The sequence below is a fragment of the Anas platyrhynchos genome, chromosome 4 (genome assembly GCF_047663525.1).
Source record: "Anas platyrhynchos isolate ZD024472 breed Pekin duck chromosome 4, IASCAAS_PekinDuck_T2T, whole genome shotgun sequence".
NCBI classification, from domain to species: domain Eukaryota; kingdom Metazoa; phylum Chordata; class Aves; order Anseriformes; family Anatidae; genus Anas; species Anas platyrhynchos.
The window spans coordinates 56119815-56138325 of NC_092590.1; the positions used below are offsets into that span (position 1 = coordinate 56119815).

The 18511-nt window shown below is 36.1% G+C and overlaps 1 protein-coding gene across 3 annotated transcripts in view; it reads right to left on the reverse strand.

The window, feature by feature from the left end:
- WDR19 (WD repeat domain 19) overlaps positions 1–18511 on the reverse strand; it is a 38941-nt gene that overhangs the window by 7045 nt on the left and 13385 nt on the right. For all 3 annotated transcript variants that reach the window (XM_027457235.3, XM_027457234.3, XM_038178023.2), the window contains exons 13-30: positions 18326–18432; positions 17857–17979; positions 17224–17373; positions 16527–16674; positions 15746–15950; positions 15030–15189; positions 14305–14415; positions 13891–14000; positions 12713–12770; positions 11667–11813; positions 11477–11559; positions 10422–10505; positions 9204–9350; positions 8865–8989; positions 7386–7498; positions 5436–5504; positions 5175–5252; positions 294–390 (exon numbers count right to left, since the gene is read on the reverse strand). In XM_027457235.3, coding sequence (XP_027313036.3) covers positions 294–390; positions 5175–5252; positions 5436–5504; positions 7386–7498; positions 8865–8989; positions 9204–9350; positions 10422–10505; positions 11477–11559; positions 11667–11813; positions 12713–12770; positions 13891–14000; positions 14305–14415; positions 15030–15189; positions 15746–15950; positions 16527–16674; positions 17224–17373; positions 17857–17979; positions 18326–18432 — 2115 coding nt within the window. The remainder of the gene's footprint in view (positions 1–293; positions 391–5174; positions 5253–5435; positions 5505–7385; positions 7499–8864; positions 8990–9203; positions 9351–10421; positions 10506–11476; positions 11560–11666; positions 11814–12712; positions 12771–13890; positions 14001–14304; positions 14416–15029; positions 15190–15745; positions 15951–16526; positions 16675–17223; positions 17374–17856; positions 17980–18325; positions 18433–18511) is intronic.

The window sequence follows — 18511 nt, forward strand, 5'->3', positions numbered from 1 at the left end:
GCTAGACTCCATTAATAAATTTACTTGAATATAAGGAATGCAGCTATCTTCCATAATTTTCTGTTTTCCAAGCATGTAATATGCAGTTACGAGTCCCAGTCTTTTCACAAAGGCTACTTCAAATTCAAAACTAAACTTGAATATAATTAAAAACTTTGTAATTACGGAACAGATTGGTTCTAAGGCTATATAGGATATATTATACAGTGTAATCCTGTATGAATAATGGTACCTGCAGTATTGCAAGGCTGTAGCATCAGATACATTGTGAAATCAGGAAGAGAAAGGCTTACCTGAGCACTGCTCCTCCCTGGCAATTATGATAGCAGTCCTGGCAGCTTCTCGGTATTGCTTCAGTGCCATGTACAGGCGGAATAGGTACTTGGCATCCTTAAGTAAACGATACGAAAGCAATTAATACTGACTAAACACATACCGTGGTGTTGCCCTTCTCGACCTGCCCATCCCACCACCACGCTTTCCAAAGGCCGTGGACAAGCTGCTCTGTTTGTGAAGTGCTGTCCACACCACCATGCTTTAGACACGCTACACTATTTCTCCCAGGAGCTCTGGCTGCTCGGCCAGGGCCAGATGAACGTCCTCTGAGGGCCCTGGGGGTAGCTGCCCCCCCTGTGGGTGGAAAGCTAAAAAGTTCCAACCCAAAGTTATCTACGGCAATAGAAGAGAACCAAAGGACTCCAAAATCTTGCTAGAGATGCTTCAAGTTCTTTTGTGGCTCTAGATGCAGATAGTGCTTAGCATGAATGAGGATGACTACAGCTGGTCATTAAAGCGTGTATTGCACCAGGACAATAGGGCAGACACCCAAGACAGATAAAAAAGTTGAAAATTACGGGGACAATCAGCTAACAAAGTGCATAAACTTTCTAATTTGCTACACTACATACTGTTAATATAACAGGACTCAAGAATGGCAAATGCAGCAAAGGCTTTACCCAACATCAAAAAAAAGTAGTGAAATCTTTTCAAACCAAAACTTTAAAAAACAAGATGGCAGTATGGGTACCCAAAGTTCTAGCACACTCATCAAGAGAACTGCGCTTCCATGAGTACTTTGAGAAAACCCTCAAAACCCTTTTGTTATTCCTAAAAATACAGCCAAGATACAAACTGCAAGGTAACATGGCCTTGCTTATGATGAAAAGGAAAAATTACTAAAAATAATAATAATAACCCAGCCTAGGGCCACTATTTTATATCAGTGATTTCAAAAATGGAACAACAACAAAAAAAAAAGCCAAAAACAACTAATTCTGTGATATTATTAGTAAAAACCAAACACTTTCAAAGTATATATTTATGTTAAAATAATACAAAAAAAATCTTTAGAAATAATTGGATTAATCAACGTTGTGCTGTTCTCTGGAATACTGTGTAGCTTTTGTATGCAAGTCTCAAACAATGAAAAAAATAAATTCAAAGGAAGAGAAATATGAAAGGTTTCCTGATAAAGAACACAACTGCAAAGGTTAACTTCTTACTTGAGAGGCAGGGAAAAAAAGAAAAAAGAAAAAAAAAAAAAAAGAAGAAAAATCACTGAAATAAAAGCAAGAGAGAAAGACTGGTATACAGGAAGAAAAAGGGCAAATCAAAAAAATTTTTTAACTCTCCATATGAGGCAAAATGTTAAGTGACTGAAAGTAAACTAATGATGGAATGGAATTTTAAGTAACACTCAATCCAAAGTTAGAACATTAGAAGTACCTTAATTTAACAATTTTGAAACAGTTATTTGGACAATAAAGTAAACATAACTCTGTCTATCAGTGAATATTATTTATCCTGAGTTCCCTGAGTTGAGCCAAAAGAAAAATATTAAGAGTGGTAGGTCAGCATGTAATTTTCCCCAGCTCCTGACACCTCCTAATGCTGACGCAGACAGCTGCTACCCCAAGGGTAGCAGAAGGCTGCACTTCCCCGTCCAGGCTGCATCTCTCCCTGTTCTCCTGCCCAGGAAGAAGGATCCTGTCCCAGGGAAGACCAGCTACCCAATGGTATTTGCCATACCCCTATTTGTCTTTTCATTAAATAAAATATTTCAATAACTCACACAGCAGCTGTATGTAGAAGAAAATATAAAAGTAGAAAGTGTTTAAGAAGAAGTGAGTCTTACGTTCTACTTTCATATCATAACCTTAGTTGTTTTAAAAGCAATAAATAGAGGAACAAATAATCACTTGTCAACACATTTCCTAAAATCTTCAGAAAAAAATAATTATTGCAATCTAACTGATCTTCATTTCAGATAGGTAAAATTTTAATTTTGTTTTGCTTTTTAAACCACTTGTACTTAGAAAATATGCACACGTAAAACAGCAGAAGCTTGCTAGTTAATGTTTCCTGAAAAAGACAACAGGGGACACATGAAAAATTAAGAATTTCTGCAAGTTAATAAATACAATAGTCAACATAATAACACATTAAAAAAAAGAGTTCATTATTAGACAGTAGTGTAGCAAAATTATGCTAGCTATAACAATTTTGCTAATACGGTACTTCATTAAAATCCCATAAGGTTGTTGGGTGAGAAAAGCAACCAGGCTGCTCTGAGCCATTACCTGGTTTGAAGATGAATGCCGAAAGGATTAGCAAGTTTCTGCTGCATGGCTATTTTAAATTCACTCTCACTTTCAGCTTTACAAAAATACTACCACATAAAAGCTGCTATTCTCTAAAACCAACCCCAAGTGCTTGGTATGGCTCCGTAGCATAATAAGGATAAGGGTGAATTGCTTTCTAAGTCGATTTTTTAAACAAATAGGTATGAGTCAATAAAGTAAAATTATGTTACTCACTGAGAGAGACTATGGCAGATTGGATTATAGCATTCAGAAGAACAAGAAAGAGCTTTTAAACACAGAAAAGAAAGCTCCACATTGAATTTTAAAACAATGTTAAATATGGCAATTACGGCATTCACACGACTGCTGGATGTCTTGTAAAATCTTAAAAACCTCTTCACTATGGAGATTATGCTGTAGCTCACTTCCCTTACCCCATCCTAGGCACTACGTGTTTCAGCCAGATGGCTGGGCTGCTGCTCACAGAAGACAGACAGGACGCTACAGTTTCTATCCACCCTACTTTCAGCATAAATATGAAGTTACTTCTGCTTACACAGATGCTGCTCAGATTTTTCACACTTTTTTTCTAATGGCTTCATTCTCTTCTGGTCTCTTGCAGTTGGATTCCATTTGCTTCATTACATTTTGCTTCTCTCAAAACTATATTATTGTTCAACTTTCAAACCACAGATGAATAATAAAAGGTAAATAAAAATAGATCCTATAGACACAGAGGATTTTTTTCCTTTATTTTAATTTTATCAAAGCCAGGTTGACTCAGCCATCAACCATCTAGTTGTGTCTAAAAATCTAACATATCAAATCCCCAGTCTCTTGACACTACATGGAGAGCAGAGAGACAGAATTTTTAATCTCACTAAAGAATCAAAAACCACATCTGTAACATCAGGGGTGAAACAGACTTACTGCCAAGACCACATCATCTCCACCATTACCAAACCTTACCCCTCAGTAAGGCAGAATTCACTTTCTTCTATAAATATAATTTTGTATCTGACTATATTTACTGTGAGTTTGAGCTCGAGAGCTTAAGTTCCTTGACAGAGGAATAAATTGCAGACTGCAGTGCCTGCACCTGAGGTCTGGCTTTCACAGCAGAAAACCTTGGGTGCAGTGCCATTTGGCTCACTGATGACACACCAGCAGTCACCCTGCGAAAGAGCTGTTTGTCATCGTAACCTCAATGCTGATGTTCTGACGTCTAACACTGTATTTACAGTGGATGTTTTAATCTTCCTTGAAAAAAAAAATCACAAACTGAGTATGATCAAAGTTTACGTCTTGCGTTTCAAGCGTAAATCTAACATATATTCTGCTTACACTGTGAATTATCTTTTTCTGTTATTACCAAAGCAATGATATTGGCTACTAATACACAAAAATCTGTCAGCAAATATGTTTCAACTCCCACATGACTATCTACACATAAGAGATGAAATAGTCTACCAAAAGCCTTTTATTACACCCAGTGAATGCTTTGCAATTAACAAAGGAGCAGGAATACTGGAAGAAAGGGCAATGGTCATTTCTAAATTTTATTGCGTGACTTTAAAAAAAGCCTCATAGCTGCCTCTTAGCACACAGAGCACCTCCTAAACTGTATACAAGAAAAAAAAAAAGTGGTTCTAAGGATCCAAGGAAGATTTCCTATGAATGACAACATAAAAATGAACATCCACAGTATTTTATTTTCCTGTTGTTAATCAAACTGCCACACTAGTAAGGTTTGACACCAAAAACCTTCAAATGTACTTCCTGTTATTTCATTTTCCTTTTTGTCATAAATATGTATTCCCCAACATAGAGCAGAAACTCTGTTTTAGTTCACAGAACTGCAGCCTCTATTTGCAGATAAAACTAATCAATCTGAACTTTAAACTAAACACCTGCACATAATAAGAAATCCAATGAGATTTTTTTTCAAAAAAGGTTTTCATTGTCATATGGGCATTCACACAAAGCAGGCACATTTTCAGGTGATCTCAGTGACACATCTTCCCTTCGATTCCCATTTTAAAACTGAACTGCTTTGGGTTAAGCTATTTTTGAGAACACAGTCACTGATGACTTAAGAAACAGAGAGCTGAATAATTCTGAAAATCTATCCACAACTTTTGTCTTAAGTTGATGTGTAAATGGTTTTTGTCCTTCATTCATTAACTACTACCTTTCTTGCTTCCACTGCAACAAGAGTAAGACCAGTTCCCCATTCTGCTAGATGTCACAGTGCCATAGCTTGTTGAGACACACATGCTGATTGACCATCTGGGAAAGGCAGCTGCCAGTTGGCTAGCTGCTAAATTTGTCTCTTTTCCTCAGTGTGGGCATTAATTTGGACCTATTCTGCTAAGCTTAAAGAAAGATGCTTGTACCTAAGAGAGTTACTTGCTTTCTTATCTTTCTGAAGATGGAGTTACTGGGTGAAATGGCTCAAAGAGTGATAGTATGTGTATTGCTCCTTAATAAGAGTAAGCTGAAAAGCAATCTGTAGCTACCAAAAAATTTAGGACAAAATAAACTCAAAAGACCTTGCAAAAGGATGCAACAGCAGTGATAGAAATCCAGTACCTTAGGCATGCCATCACTCTCTCCCATAAGATAATCTATCAGCTGATTTGTTAGGGCTTCATCTTTTGCCTGTCCCACCTATTAAATAAAGACAGAAGACATTATCATGACATGAAAGAGAAAGGAAAAATACTTATACACAAGGAGACTTTTCATTAAAAAATGAAACTAGATATATTGACACTAAGAAAATGCAACAATAGTGAAAGTAAACCTCTTGAAAATATAAGATTTTGTTGTTGTTGTAACAAAGTTGCTTACTGTTTCAATTGCCATTTCTATAGACAAGTTATCTTCTGTATTTGGACTTTTTATAAAGTGCTTTAATGCCTAGAATGAAACAGGAAAAAAAAAAGAGTTAAAACTGAGATACACGAAGTTAACATTTTCCTCACTTTTATTAAGTTGCTTCTTTCTGTCTTTTGACAGAAAAAGTGGCACACTGGATGCTTATCTTGATTGTATTTTACAGCCATCAGGATAACCACATATGCTATACAGGTAGCACCAGCTCTTACGCCTGCAAAAAACAGTACTTACACTTAGTAAGCAGCATCTGACAGACCTGTGTGTCAGGACTGTCAATTGAAATACTTCCTTCTTTTAAAATAATGGTTTAAGTTTGGATATGCAACGCTCTGTAATAACTTATTTTTTCAGCGACCAAATCTTCACTGGTTAAGCAAATAAACTAAGTAAATTCTACTTATACATTCATGCCATTTAGAGATTCACAGAGAATAGCGTGTTGTTGATTCACCTGGAGCCTCTACTGTTTGAAAAATGTACGTGCATGACACTGTATAATTCATAGAATCCAATAATAAATATAGCAAGCTTACTCTGATCACAGAATCACACAGAATCACAGAATTTCTAGGTTGGAAGAGACCTCAAGATCATCGAGTCCAACCTCTAACCTAACACTAACAGTCCCCACTAAACCATATCCCTAAGCTCTACATCTAAACGTCTTTTGAAGACTTCCAGGGATGGTGACTCCACCATCTCCCTGGGCAGCCTGTTCCAGTGCCTAACAACCCTTTCAGTAAAGAAATTCTTCCTAACATCTAACCTAAAACTCCCCTGGCGTAACTTTAGCCCATTCCCCCTCGTCCTGTCACCAGGCACATGGGAGAACAGGTCAACCCCCACCTCTCTACAGCCTCCTTTAATGTACTTATACAGAGCAATAAGGTCACCCCTGAGCCTCCTCTTCTCTAGGCTGAACAAGCCCAGCTCCCTCAGCCGCTCCTCGTAGGACTTGTTCTCCAGGCCCCTCACCAGCTTCGTCGCCCTTCTCTGGACCCACTCAAGCACCTCGATGTCCTTCTTGTAGCGAGGGGCCCAAAACTGAACACAGTACTCGAGGTGCGGCCTCACCAGAGCCGAGTACAGGGGGACGATCACCTCCCTAGCCCTGCTGGTCACACTGTTTCTGATACAAGCCAGGATGCCGTTGGCCTTCTTGGCCACCTGAGCACACTGCTGGCTCATATTCAGCCGACTGTCCACCATCACTCCCAGGTCCTTCTCTGCCTGGCAGCTCTCCAACCACTCATCTCCCAGCCTGTAGTTCTGCTTGGGGTTATTGCGCCCCAGGTGCAGGACCCAGCACTTGGCCTTGTTGAACTTCATACAGTTGACCTCAGCCCATCGGTGCAGCCTATCCAGATCCTCCTGCAGAGCCTTCCTACCCTCGAGCAGATCGACACACGCACCTAGCTTGGTGTCATCTGCAAACTTACTGAGGGTGCACTCAATGCCGTCATCCAGATCATTGATGAAGATGTTAAAGAGGGCCGGCCCCAGCACCGAGCCCTGGGGGACGCCACTAGTGACCGGCCTCCAACTGGACTTGGCTCCATTTACCACAACTCTTTGGGCCCGGCTATCCAGCCAGTTTCTAACCCAACGAAGCGTGCGCCAGTCCAAGCCACAAGCAGCCAGTTTCTTGAGGAGAATGCTGTGGGAGACGGTGTCAAAAGCCTTGCTGAAGTCAAGGTAGACCACATCCACAGCCTTTCCCTCATCCACCCAGCGCGTCACTTTGTCGTAGAAGGATACAAAAAGGTGTAAAAAAATCTAAGTACATATATCAGTTAAGGCAGATAAAACGTCTACCATGAACTTCTCTAATCTGGAAGTCCTGTACTTTGGACAGTTTCTATGGCCATTTAACTCTCATTGGCTTATCTTTTAAGTACTGACCCGTGCATACTGGCCACAAAGCAAGAAAAATTTTCCTGCTTGAAAATGTTTCTTTTCTCCTTCAAAATACAGTGCAATGCTCTGATAATCTTCATTGCTAGTATTCTCAGAACCTGCAACACAAAGAAAGCAAGGATAGCAGAGCATTTTTATTAAGTAAGACAAAAGCCTACCAAAGAATTACATTCCTATTTTACAAAGAAAAACAATGCCAACTAGACTCAAATTCTTACACATTTGTTTTTCTACTTAATCAAAGACTAAATATCAGACACCAGGAGCTAATAACGCAGCGTAACAATTGTTTCCATAGGTTTTACACTGTAATGGGATTTCTGTTTTTTATTTAATGGACATAATAAAATGGCATTACTATGACCCAGGAATTATTATTTTTTTTTCATCATGTCTTGGCAACAATAAAACAGAACAAGTAATTATGAGATTATCACTGGGATTATTTTCACAGTTTAAGAATATGAGGGTTTATCTGTATTGCAGAGTAAAGGACTATCAGGAGCAATCTAACCATGCAGTACCAGGGAATACTACCAAGTCCTCTAACCAAATTTCCATTTTATTGTACACATCTAAAACAAAGACAGGCACTTCTTCAGTGTAAGTTTTAAAGAGTTTTTCCACCAACTTAAATTACAATTTGGAAAACCCTATTCTGGATAGGAGAGAAGGAAGAAAGCATAAGGAATAATAGGACAATACTGTCTACCTTGAAAGCCAAACTCACTGTAGTCAGTCTTTTATAGTTACCATAGCAAGAATAGATTTTTAAAGGAAGAGATTAATCAATAACATGAGATAATTTCATAGAAACTTAAGTATTTATGTGAAACTGCGTCCACAAAGAAGCCTGCCTGACAGTGGAGAAAAACAGAAAATGTGTTGCAAATCAACAAGCTGGCCACTTGATGACCTGAGGTAATAGTGAGCTTCTCAGCAAGTCCTCCTTTTACGTCCCACTGAGACAACAGCAGGCCAAGAAGGGCCTTAAGGGGAAACAAAAAAAGGACAAGTAACATAAACGTGTTAAAAAAAAAAAAAAGAAGAACCATGACAAAAGGAAAAGAGGGGATAAAAATCAATTTTACTAGTAAAAATCTAAGTTTCAGGAAAATAGTACTAAATATACCAAGGTCAAAGAAAATGATTCCACGACTGACACGGGAAAACAGTCTAGACAAATGCGTTACTTCCGTAGATAAATAGAAAAAGCTCTAACACAGTCAAGAATTTAAGAACAACCTATGCTGAGGATCATGGGAGACACCCGAGCTGAAAGTGAACCCTAGCTTATAGGTCTGGATTAGACACAGGGTGTCAAATCTGACCATGGTGACTGAAGGTAGACCAGAAATGGAAACCATATTTCATAGCCCTTGTCTTATCATTTCAAATTGGTCTAAAGCAAGGAAAAGAATAGCACAGTACACTGCAAGCAAACAACTGAACTGGAATACTTACTGATGATATCAGCATAAATCTCCATCTTGTTGTGTTGTTGAGCTAATGTGAAAGCCTCATTATTGCACTTGGACATGACCAGGAACTGGATGGCAGAGCCATAGTCACCGAGCTTCAGGAAGAATCTAGTCAAAACAAACAAACTAATACTTCAGTTAAGTAACATAACGAATAATACTCCAAATGTTTTAAGAAACATACTGTATTTTGTGGAATGTATATGGGTGGAATGTATATACTGAGCACAGTTTTAGTCTCAGACAACAACATAGAAGAAAGAAACATAGTTAATAGCTCTCAAAGGGGACTGATTTTTTAATCTATGTCATGTATTATTACCTGGCCACCATCTTTGCTCCATCAAGAGACTGTGTTTCTCTCACAACATTAACAGCCTTTTCAGGATTATTAAGGTGATCCAAATACAGTCGGATTACGCTGTCCCACTGTTTTGCATTTTCATAAGCCATCACAGCTTCCTTGTAACTGTAAAAGCAATGGTTTCAGTTTTTCTAACTTTAAGTAACTCTTTATGGCATGGTATGAAAGAAACAGTATTTTACTTCTAAGAGGTTATTCTATGTCATCTTCTTTTCAGTTTGCATTTAATAGCCTTGTTCTGTTATTTACCAAGATTTTTTTTCTCTCTTTATTTTCTCTTGGGAGATGGAAGGTTGAGACAACAGAAGAATTTCTGCCACAACAGTATTTTTGACCTATTCTGCCAGCATCCCTTTGGGTATATCTTAGAAGTAGTTAATCTGTTCCATCAGTGAACATTATCTGTTCCATCGGTTCCATATTAAATCACTTGGGACTGAGCGAACAATAAAATCCAAACAGATAGCTAGTTGCAGAATTTCAAAAATCATACTTTATTTTCTGCTCTGTAAACAAGTTCAAGAAATTTCTCATTCTCACAATATGCAATTGACATAAATAGTATTTTCTAGTCTTATTGATCCAAGCATTTAGTTTTGGTGGTCTCACATTATAAGCTGTCATTATTCTGAAGCACATTTACTTAGAAACAAAGACAAGCAGAAAACTACTTTTTGTGATTAAATATAACCTATTTTGGGCTTTATCATTCAGCCAATAGTTTCACTTTATTCAGTATTTTGCAAGGGCAGTTAAGATGTAACAGCAATTTGTTTTAGAATAAATTTTTTTTCATGATCACTCACACTTTGAATGACCTTAAAAATCACAGCTTTATGAAAGGAGCTGTTAGAAACAAATTAGACTTCAACGCTCTACTAACTGAAATCCTGCATTAGGTGCAGTACCTTAAAACCTTTAATAATTTTTGCTAAAAAGACAGTAATGCTTGGATGGGACAAAAGAACAAAACAACAATTAAAATACATATTTTATACCAGTGGTAGGTTCTTAGACTATGTTAAAATCTTAATGTAACACTTAAACTTACAGATTTCAGACTCCCTTCTCACAAGGATGTTTTATGCAAAGTTTGAAGTCTTTTATAGAAAGAGCAATGTATTCCATAAACAATAATAATATATTTTATAAATGCAGATAAGCATGCAGACACACCTGCCATCAGCTTCTTTGGCCTTTGCATATTGTAGATGAATCTTTGGAGACGAAACATAAGAAAGAAGCTCACCAACCTTTGCCCTAGATAGACAAGAGAGTAGTCATTTAAGAAATATTTTTGATTTCAAATTTTCTCCAGTAAAACACGAATATTTATATTGATATTGAAAAGGAGTTAGAAAAAGCAGTAACTGAACATAATGTATAAGCTTTGAAGGCACTTTAATATTTTCAGAAGGCTGCACTTGATGGTAATGGAACTGGAAATTATAGACTGCTTCATAGGCATATAGGCCTTAAGTAGCACAGTATCTTCTTTGTTTGAGATGTATGAGCATAAGAAGTGCCGGACTGACCATTTTTGTCTCTGTTATTCTCCAACTCTTCTACAGAAGCAGAACAGTTTTAAAACTGTACCTACAGGAGGGGTATTTCTGATCTTTACTATAATCTGCTCTTGATATTAAAAATGCATAAAACTTAATTTGGTAAAAACTAAGGCCTTAAGTCTCTCCATAAATTGTGCTTATCCACTGTAGGTTTGACAATAACTAAATTCATTTAAGACGTTAATATTATTGAACATTATGTTAGCTGCTACAGTTCATGATACTGACTCCATTTGAACCACAAACTTAGAATTGTTTCCAATCATCTGAATATTCAGTCTCAGCTACGTATTTTACAACCAAGGAAATTTAATGAACTGAACAGTAACTACAAGAATAAAATGATTAAATCCAGAGTGCGCACGCGTACACACACACATACACAAAGGACTTAAAACCACACGTAACTAATTTAAACATATCACACAACCAGAAGAAACAGGAAGACTACCCTTCTTTTCCATTAAGACTATATTTAAACCAACATAAGCTTTTGAGAAGATCTGGTGAACACTGTTCTTGTTCAAGCTTGGAGGAGGGAACCATAAAAATCAATGAAATATAAGACATTATGCAGTATTAACAGATCTGTTCTTTCCTAAAGAGCACACAGCACTTCCTCTGTCTCAAGAAATGTAACACTTCCCTGGAACCTGTACGTACCAGTTTTTACACCGGATGTATACTGATGCTGCCTTGTCATAATATTGTCCCTTTTCATACAGCTGAGCAGCTTCTGAAAATTGCTGTAATATTGAAAATCATTATAATATCATTTGTAAATTCTGATTACAGGTAAATATCTTAATGTATTCACAAATTCAACCTTAGCTTTATTAGTTCATCTGCATACCTTCATACTCTCCAGGATAGTTCCACAGTCTCTTTTTAGTAACCTACTGGGATGCTTGATGGCCTGGTTTACCCCTCGACGGATATCTCCCGTTCGAATGGACATCTGAGCTATCCCAGCGAGGCAAGCTTCATCATGTTCCTGGTACTAGCAATCAAAAAAAACCAATAACTATATGTTATACATCAGAAACCTCAGCTCACAAAAGCCATAGCAACAAAGCACCGAATCAATTAACAAAATATTACATGATCTCAGTGAAATCAACTTTTGTCTAGCAATTCTTGCCTAATTTCAACTATTATTTACTTATTAAGAAGAATTCCACATAGTTTTCTTCTTAACATTTGGTCTTAAAGTTTTACATTTTACTTACAAAATCTGTCCAGGCCAAGCCTATAGAGAATGTTTTTACAGTTGGCTCAGTACCACTCCCCTCTTTCCCCAAAACCAACAGTAAAAACAGAAAAAGAAAGAAATATTACACTTACAGTCTCTCTTCATTTTTTTTTAAAGGTGGTAATTTCATGTCTTGAATTCAGAAAACAATTGCTGTTTTCCCTATTACATTTCCCTATTATCACTTGATCTGTTTCATAACAGACATTTTGTAAATATCAGGGAAAATAATGCCAGAATAAGGGATAATCTGTTGAACATGATGTTTATTTTCTAATGCAATCCTTGTCTTCCTTTATGCAGATAACAACTCAGTAAAGAAGAACAGAAGGAATAATTAGGACTTTTGTTTTACCAATGAAAATCCTGGCAATATTACTCATGGCATTTGCATGTCTATTATGAAACTGCTCAGATGATAAAAACCTAAGTCTAGTTGTGCCATGTTAATACAATGGCAGTACTGCCTTTAAAGTAGAGAAAGCATCATTCTATGTATTAGAAATAACAGAAGTGCAAAGACTAGTATCCCAAAGCGGTAGTTGTACAGATTTAGAGCTGAATACAAAAACCTAGTAAATCTGAAACACGACAACTAAATGTTTAGTATGATAGTACACATGCTATCGTTACTAAAAAGGAATTACCTTATTGTCTTTAGTAATTCCCTTCTCATAATGCACCAGAGCGTTAATATAATCACCCCTAAAAGAAAATTGGAAGTTATATGGAACAACAGTTTTAACAGGAAGTGATAATTCCCTTCCCACTATAACAGATCTTTGAGCCAGGTTATGCATCAATCTGCCTTGCTTTAGACACAAAGATCACATACAGGGATGCAAGGCATACAAAAGATGGAAGTCACACAGTATGCAATTGTGTTTTCCTCACACTTTATTAAGCAATTAGTCAAAAGAGCCATCCGTTTCTCAATTCCTTTACACTGAGACCAATAAAATTCCCCAAAAGACAGGCAAAGAGTACCCAAGTGTGCAATATACCTCAATAATTTAATCTCTACTTCCACACATTTTGCTGGAAAATAAACCAATCTTCTAAAATTATTTAGTATTTTTTCATCATAAAAATTAAAGCTTTTTTTCTTTTTCTTCAGTATATTCAGTTTTCTTAAGTACAACACAAGTTACAGATGGTCACATAGCTTCAGCTGCCCATTCCCTCCTTTCTGTGACCAGCAAGCGTCCTCCCACAGTTCTAGGGGCAGTATGGAGATGGGAAAGAGTTTTTCCAGAAACTCTACTAATATATAGGAATTTTCCCCTTGGTTTTGATGTTAAACAGACTGTGTTTAATCTGCAAAGAATTAGCTGTAAAATAGACTTAAATATCTGGCAAATGGATGATACATTCTCTCTTCCAGAGACTGTCAGGCTTGTAATTTGACACTCCTCTATCTAAAATGTGTGAGAAGATGAAGGTTCTTGGGTCTTGAAGGAAAGACAGACTAAAGTTTTACATGCAAGGCTTTCACCCAACAGAAGAAGTGTCAAATGCTGTGAATTTTCTCTATTTTCCAAACATTGACCTACAACAAAGAACTACTAGCAAATTATATTATATAGTTGACCTACCAGTTGAAAAGAACGCAGATATACTGTAATTAATCAAAAATAATTTGCTAACCTACATCTCTAGAATGAAGCATTTACAAAAACAGTCTTCCAGGCACTATAGCTGTGACAACTGACAGGCTCCCTTTTCAGCAATAACGTAAGCTAACATATCTCAATTCCATTGTTTTTCTAATTAGCATGAGCACTGGTTTAATATTTTTATACAGCACCTTTTTAGGAGAACTTACGTGAATTCAAGCTGCATTGCATACTCCTTTGATATGAATGGGATTTGGTCTGGGGCCAACCGCTTAGCCAGCTGAAGCGCGCTGTCCCAGTGTTGCAAGTCTTTTCGCATCTATTAAAAAGAGCAACATTTTCTGATGCAGATATCAAATTCTGAATTGTAATATGAAATTTATACTTGTACAATTTTAAGACCATAATATTTATAATACTTATAATATTATATAAATACAATTATAGAGCTAGTGTTCTAGAAGGAAGCAGACAATGTGAGAGAGCTACATACATCCTAAAAGAATGTCAGGTGGTCACACAAGAGCAAGAAGAAAACTATAAAAGGGAAAAATTATCAGAAAGTAAAATACTTCAACATTAAGGTGAACATTGCAGAAAAAAAAATCACACGTCTTGAATACCTCAAGTGCAGCAGTAGGACGGGAGGATGCCAGATATAAATCCTGAGCCAGATTAAAATCACCAGTAAACATGGCAAGGTGTCCTGCTAAAAGGTTGTGGTCTTCTATTCCCTGTAAAAAGACACAATAGGTGCTATAGTATGCGAAAAGACAAAAAAACAAAACAAAACAAAACAAAAGGTCATAAGCAACATAATCTATTATACACAGTAAAACAATACATCTGGACATTCAACAATTATACGTATCAGATTCTACAAATCAGAAAAAGCCCTCACTTTCCTTTTGTAGCTCAAGGCCAGTATTGCAATCACTGTCTAAAATCAGCATTTTGCAGAAGCATATTCTTAAGGTACAATTTCACGTTCACTTTTAGAAATCTAACTTCAATCTGCCTAGGAAATATTAGTGGCCTTAAACATTTTCTCACAAATAACAAAGGGAAAGAGTTTGTCTGACACATGGACATATCCTGCTGCTCTCACGCAAATGTGGGAAAGAATGTTGTGCATCCCAGTAGAATGCTGCAACCGCTCGAAGAGCAAACTGGCAAGAGTTCTGCAGTTTGAATACTTTTTTTTTTCCCTCTTTGACTACTAACTCCCTTGAAAATATTTCACCTTTTATTTAAAAAGAAACAAAATTTCCACAAAAAGAATAAGAATTCAGCAATTCTTAAGAATTAATGCATAATGTTTCCCATTAAAAGTGACTTTACATTTTACCTTTATCTGTTCTAGTGACATCACCATCCCAGCATTACCAAACGTCCGATAAACACGTATTGCAAAATCCACCTCCATATGATATAAGCAGGCTTTGGCCAGTTCATTCCAACCAGATGGGTCATTCAGAAGCCTGCATATCTCCCAAGCTTCAGAAAACCTTCAGAAAACAAAAGTAACTTAAAACTAATATTACTTATATCTAAAATTCCTTCTCAACACATTTTATTCCTAATACTATGGCAGGGAAAACCCAAGAAGTCTCTACTTCTAAGCCATGGAGAGACAATTACCAGAAAAAAAGGAGAACTACAAATATATAACTTACTGCACTGTATTCTCCTATTTTTACCACACTTTTTCAGGAAATCACCTGCTTTTCCTATTCTGGCATTCTTTCCATTATACTGATTTCTCTTTGTTTCATTACATTGTGAGGTGAGGGGGCAAGAATCACTTTTAGCTGGTGTTGGAAGAGCCACTGTCATAGAACCACAGATCAGTTTTGAAAAAATTACTTTTACTTGACAGTGGAAAAACAAATAAAGCAGCAGTTTGTCACTTACTTTGGTCTGCATAGACAACTACAAGGCCTGAGGGATCAATATAATTTATCAATACTCAGTATGACATTTTTAGATCACTAGGATACATTGTATAGAGCTATAAGCACAGAAGAAAACATTTTACACAATATAATTAAAACACAGATGTACCTTTTCAACATTAACGTTTGAGTAAGCATTTCTGCCAGCTCATTAGGTCCAAAGTCTTTCAAATTTCCAAGGAAACTGTGAGTACTGAGATAGATATTGTTTGTTTTCCCACTCTGAGTCTGACAAGTTAGTTCTCCATTATACAGCAGCAAAGGTTTATGGGAAAAGGGGACATCGGTGCCACCTGCCAATATAACCTTGGATCCTAATATTTTAGGATCAGGAAGAAAAGAAGATTTCATTTTAAAAAATCCCTACTTGGTGAAAAACATGATAAACAGTCAGTGTAAATATGCTGTGTATTAACTCAAGGTCTCTAATTCTCAGTCACAATCTACTGTACAAGTGTATGCTTTTTAGCATAGTAAAAATACGTAATTTAAATCTTCTAAATTATTACAGTAATTTTCCAAATGTTTGTTGATAAATTTATTGGTGTTTGTCAAAAATACAGGAACTGCTAATTACAGTAAGTGAATACGAGTTTTGTCATCTCGATCCAAAGAGTTTCTCATGAATATTTCAAAATTCAGTTAAAGCACAACATGTAAATTTCAGAGAAAAGATTATAGTAGCATAAAGCCTGAAGGGTTAAGACCAACTTTACAGAGAAACCTACACAGCAGCTATTTTTCTGTTAATCGGTTCCACTTCAAAACTTGTGTAATACTGTTCATTTTCATATGCAGTTATGAAAATATTTAACAGAAAAGAAAAAATAGAACATGCTTTGCTTTATTAACTGAAACAGTTAATAAGATTTTAAAAGAATTTACAGTACCTTGAATGGCATCTTTATGAAAGACATAAGTATACGCTTTATCATCATCATAAGCAACAAAAACACCTTTATCCATTGGCCAGTTTTCCCACAGGATTCCTTTAATAGTTGGTGAGAAATTTGGAATCTCATATAATCTATCACTTACCTACAAATAATGCAGAAGTCAAATTACTAGGAAGCAAGACTAAAGACACAAGGTAAATTTTCATCATAATAAGGAATAAAAATAAAGAAATAAAAGTAGTGCAGAAATATGAAATTCATATTACAAATAAGTTTTCTTATGAGCAGCGACTCTGAATAACAAACAAAAATTGTTTAATTCATAAAGGAAGTAAATGGAGAAAATACATGTTATAAGCATGATATTTATTTTCCTTAGAAGAAGGGTATTAAGACAGGCAGTGAAACTGAAAGGTAGTACTTGTTACCTGGCTAAATTATCTGTATTTGAATACACAAATGCATTCATTTCTGATAACTACTGACAAGGAAATTAGTATAATTAAATTGTCCTGATCTACTGTGACATTTGTATTTCCTTACATTACCATTAGGTTATCTTCGAGACTTTCTGGCAATTTCTTCTTCCAACATACAGTGTGTGTAATAGAGAACAAAAAAACTTAAGTCCCTCCAGCATGTAAGAGCTTACTTGTAAATACAATGGCATGGGTATCCCACACTAACTTACTGGGCAGTAGACAAAGCCATCACTTTTTTCATCTATGAAAGCCAGTCTGGTTCCATTGGGATCAGGAAAAATTTTTCTCACACCGACAGGATGACGATATTCATTCACATATTGCCAGTCTTCAATGTAGAAATAATGAATTACTCCAGTCTAGTAAGAAATAGCAGAAAAAGCTAATAATGACACTAATAAATAGCAAGTAGATAATTAACTTGAGTGTAGTTTTTCCCTTCCTAGAATTCTGAGCATGGAGAATGTTTAAAGAAAAGCATTTCCAGCTTTCTTTTTTGGCTTCTTTCCTCCTTCACAGATGCTATTGGTCAGGATAGGAAAACTTGAGGCTTTTTAGGGGACAGGACCAAAAAAAAGGAGATGATGACCTCATTAAAAAGCAGCCCTTTGCACCAAACACTAGCAAAAGCAAAACTTAATCCTCCTGCCAAAACATCTCATATAAATTCAATAGTAAAAGAAGCTGGATGCAATTTTAACTGCTTTTGCATAGAAGATAATACACATTAAATTTCTCAAAAGCATAATTTCTTGCTAAAAATATCATGAGTAATAATCCAAATCATTTGGTAGAAACATATTCAGTTTAAAAAGACACTTAAAAACAGAAATAATACTCACATCTGTGCCATATATAAGGAAGTCACCAGTTAAAGCATGGCATAAAATTCGGCATTTATCATCATCTGCTGGGAAGAGACGAGTTTCCCGTTCTTCCTGAGCATCCAAGCCTTCACTTTCTATCTAAATGTAAAGAATAAAATGAACTTAAACACTACACTTTTAACAACAACGTATCAAAGTTTTACCTGTATCAAACTGTATGCAAATGAGATGAAAACAACTTTTCCTGTCCACGGGAAATAATTCAAAAGAAAACATTTTCTCTTACATGTTCTAGAGTAGTTTATATTTCTAAAGTCTCTAGAAACTCAGTTTTATATTTTAATTAGCCAGAAAAAAAATATCTGAAGAGTTATTATTTTTATTTTCTTTAACAGAAGATTACACCATTTTCTCTCAAGTTTAAAACTTGTTTTAACTTAAATCTACTCATTAGTTCAGCACTCCAAATTGCCAGAGCTCTTACCATATGCAATTGGACTTTACCCTCAAAGAGAGCAGCAGCATAATCAGAATTAAGATGCATGTTTGCAACTGTACCCAGGTACTCCACATCTTTAAGCTTTTTCACATCTACAGATTTCAAACAGAAAAGAAACAGATATAAGCGTTTTGATTTTAATAATGTAAGTTATAATGTAAATTTGCAGCT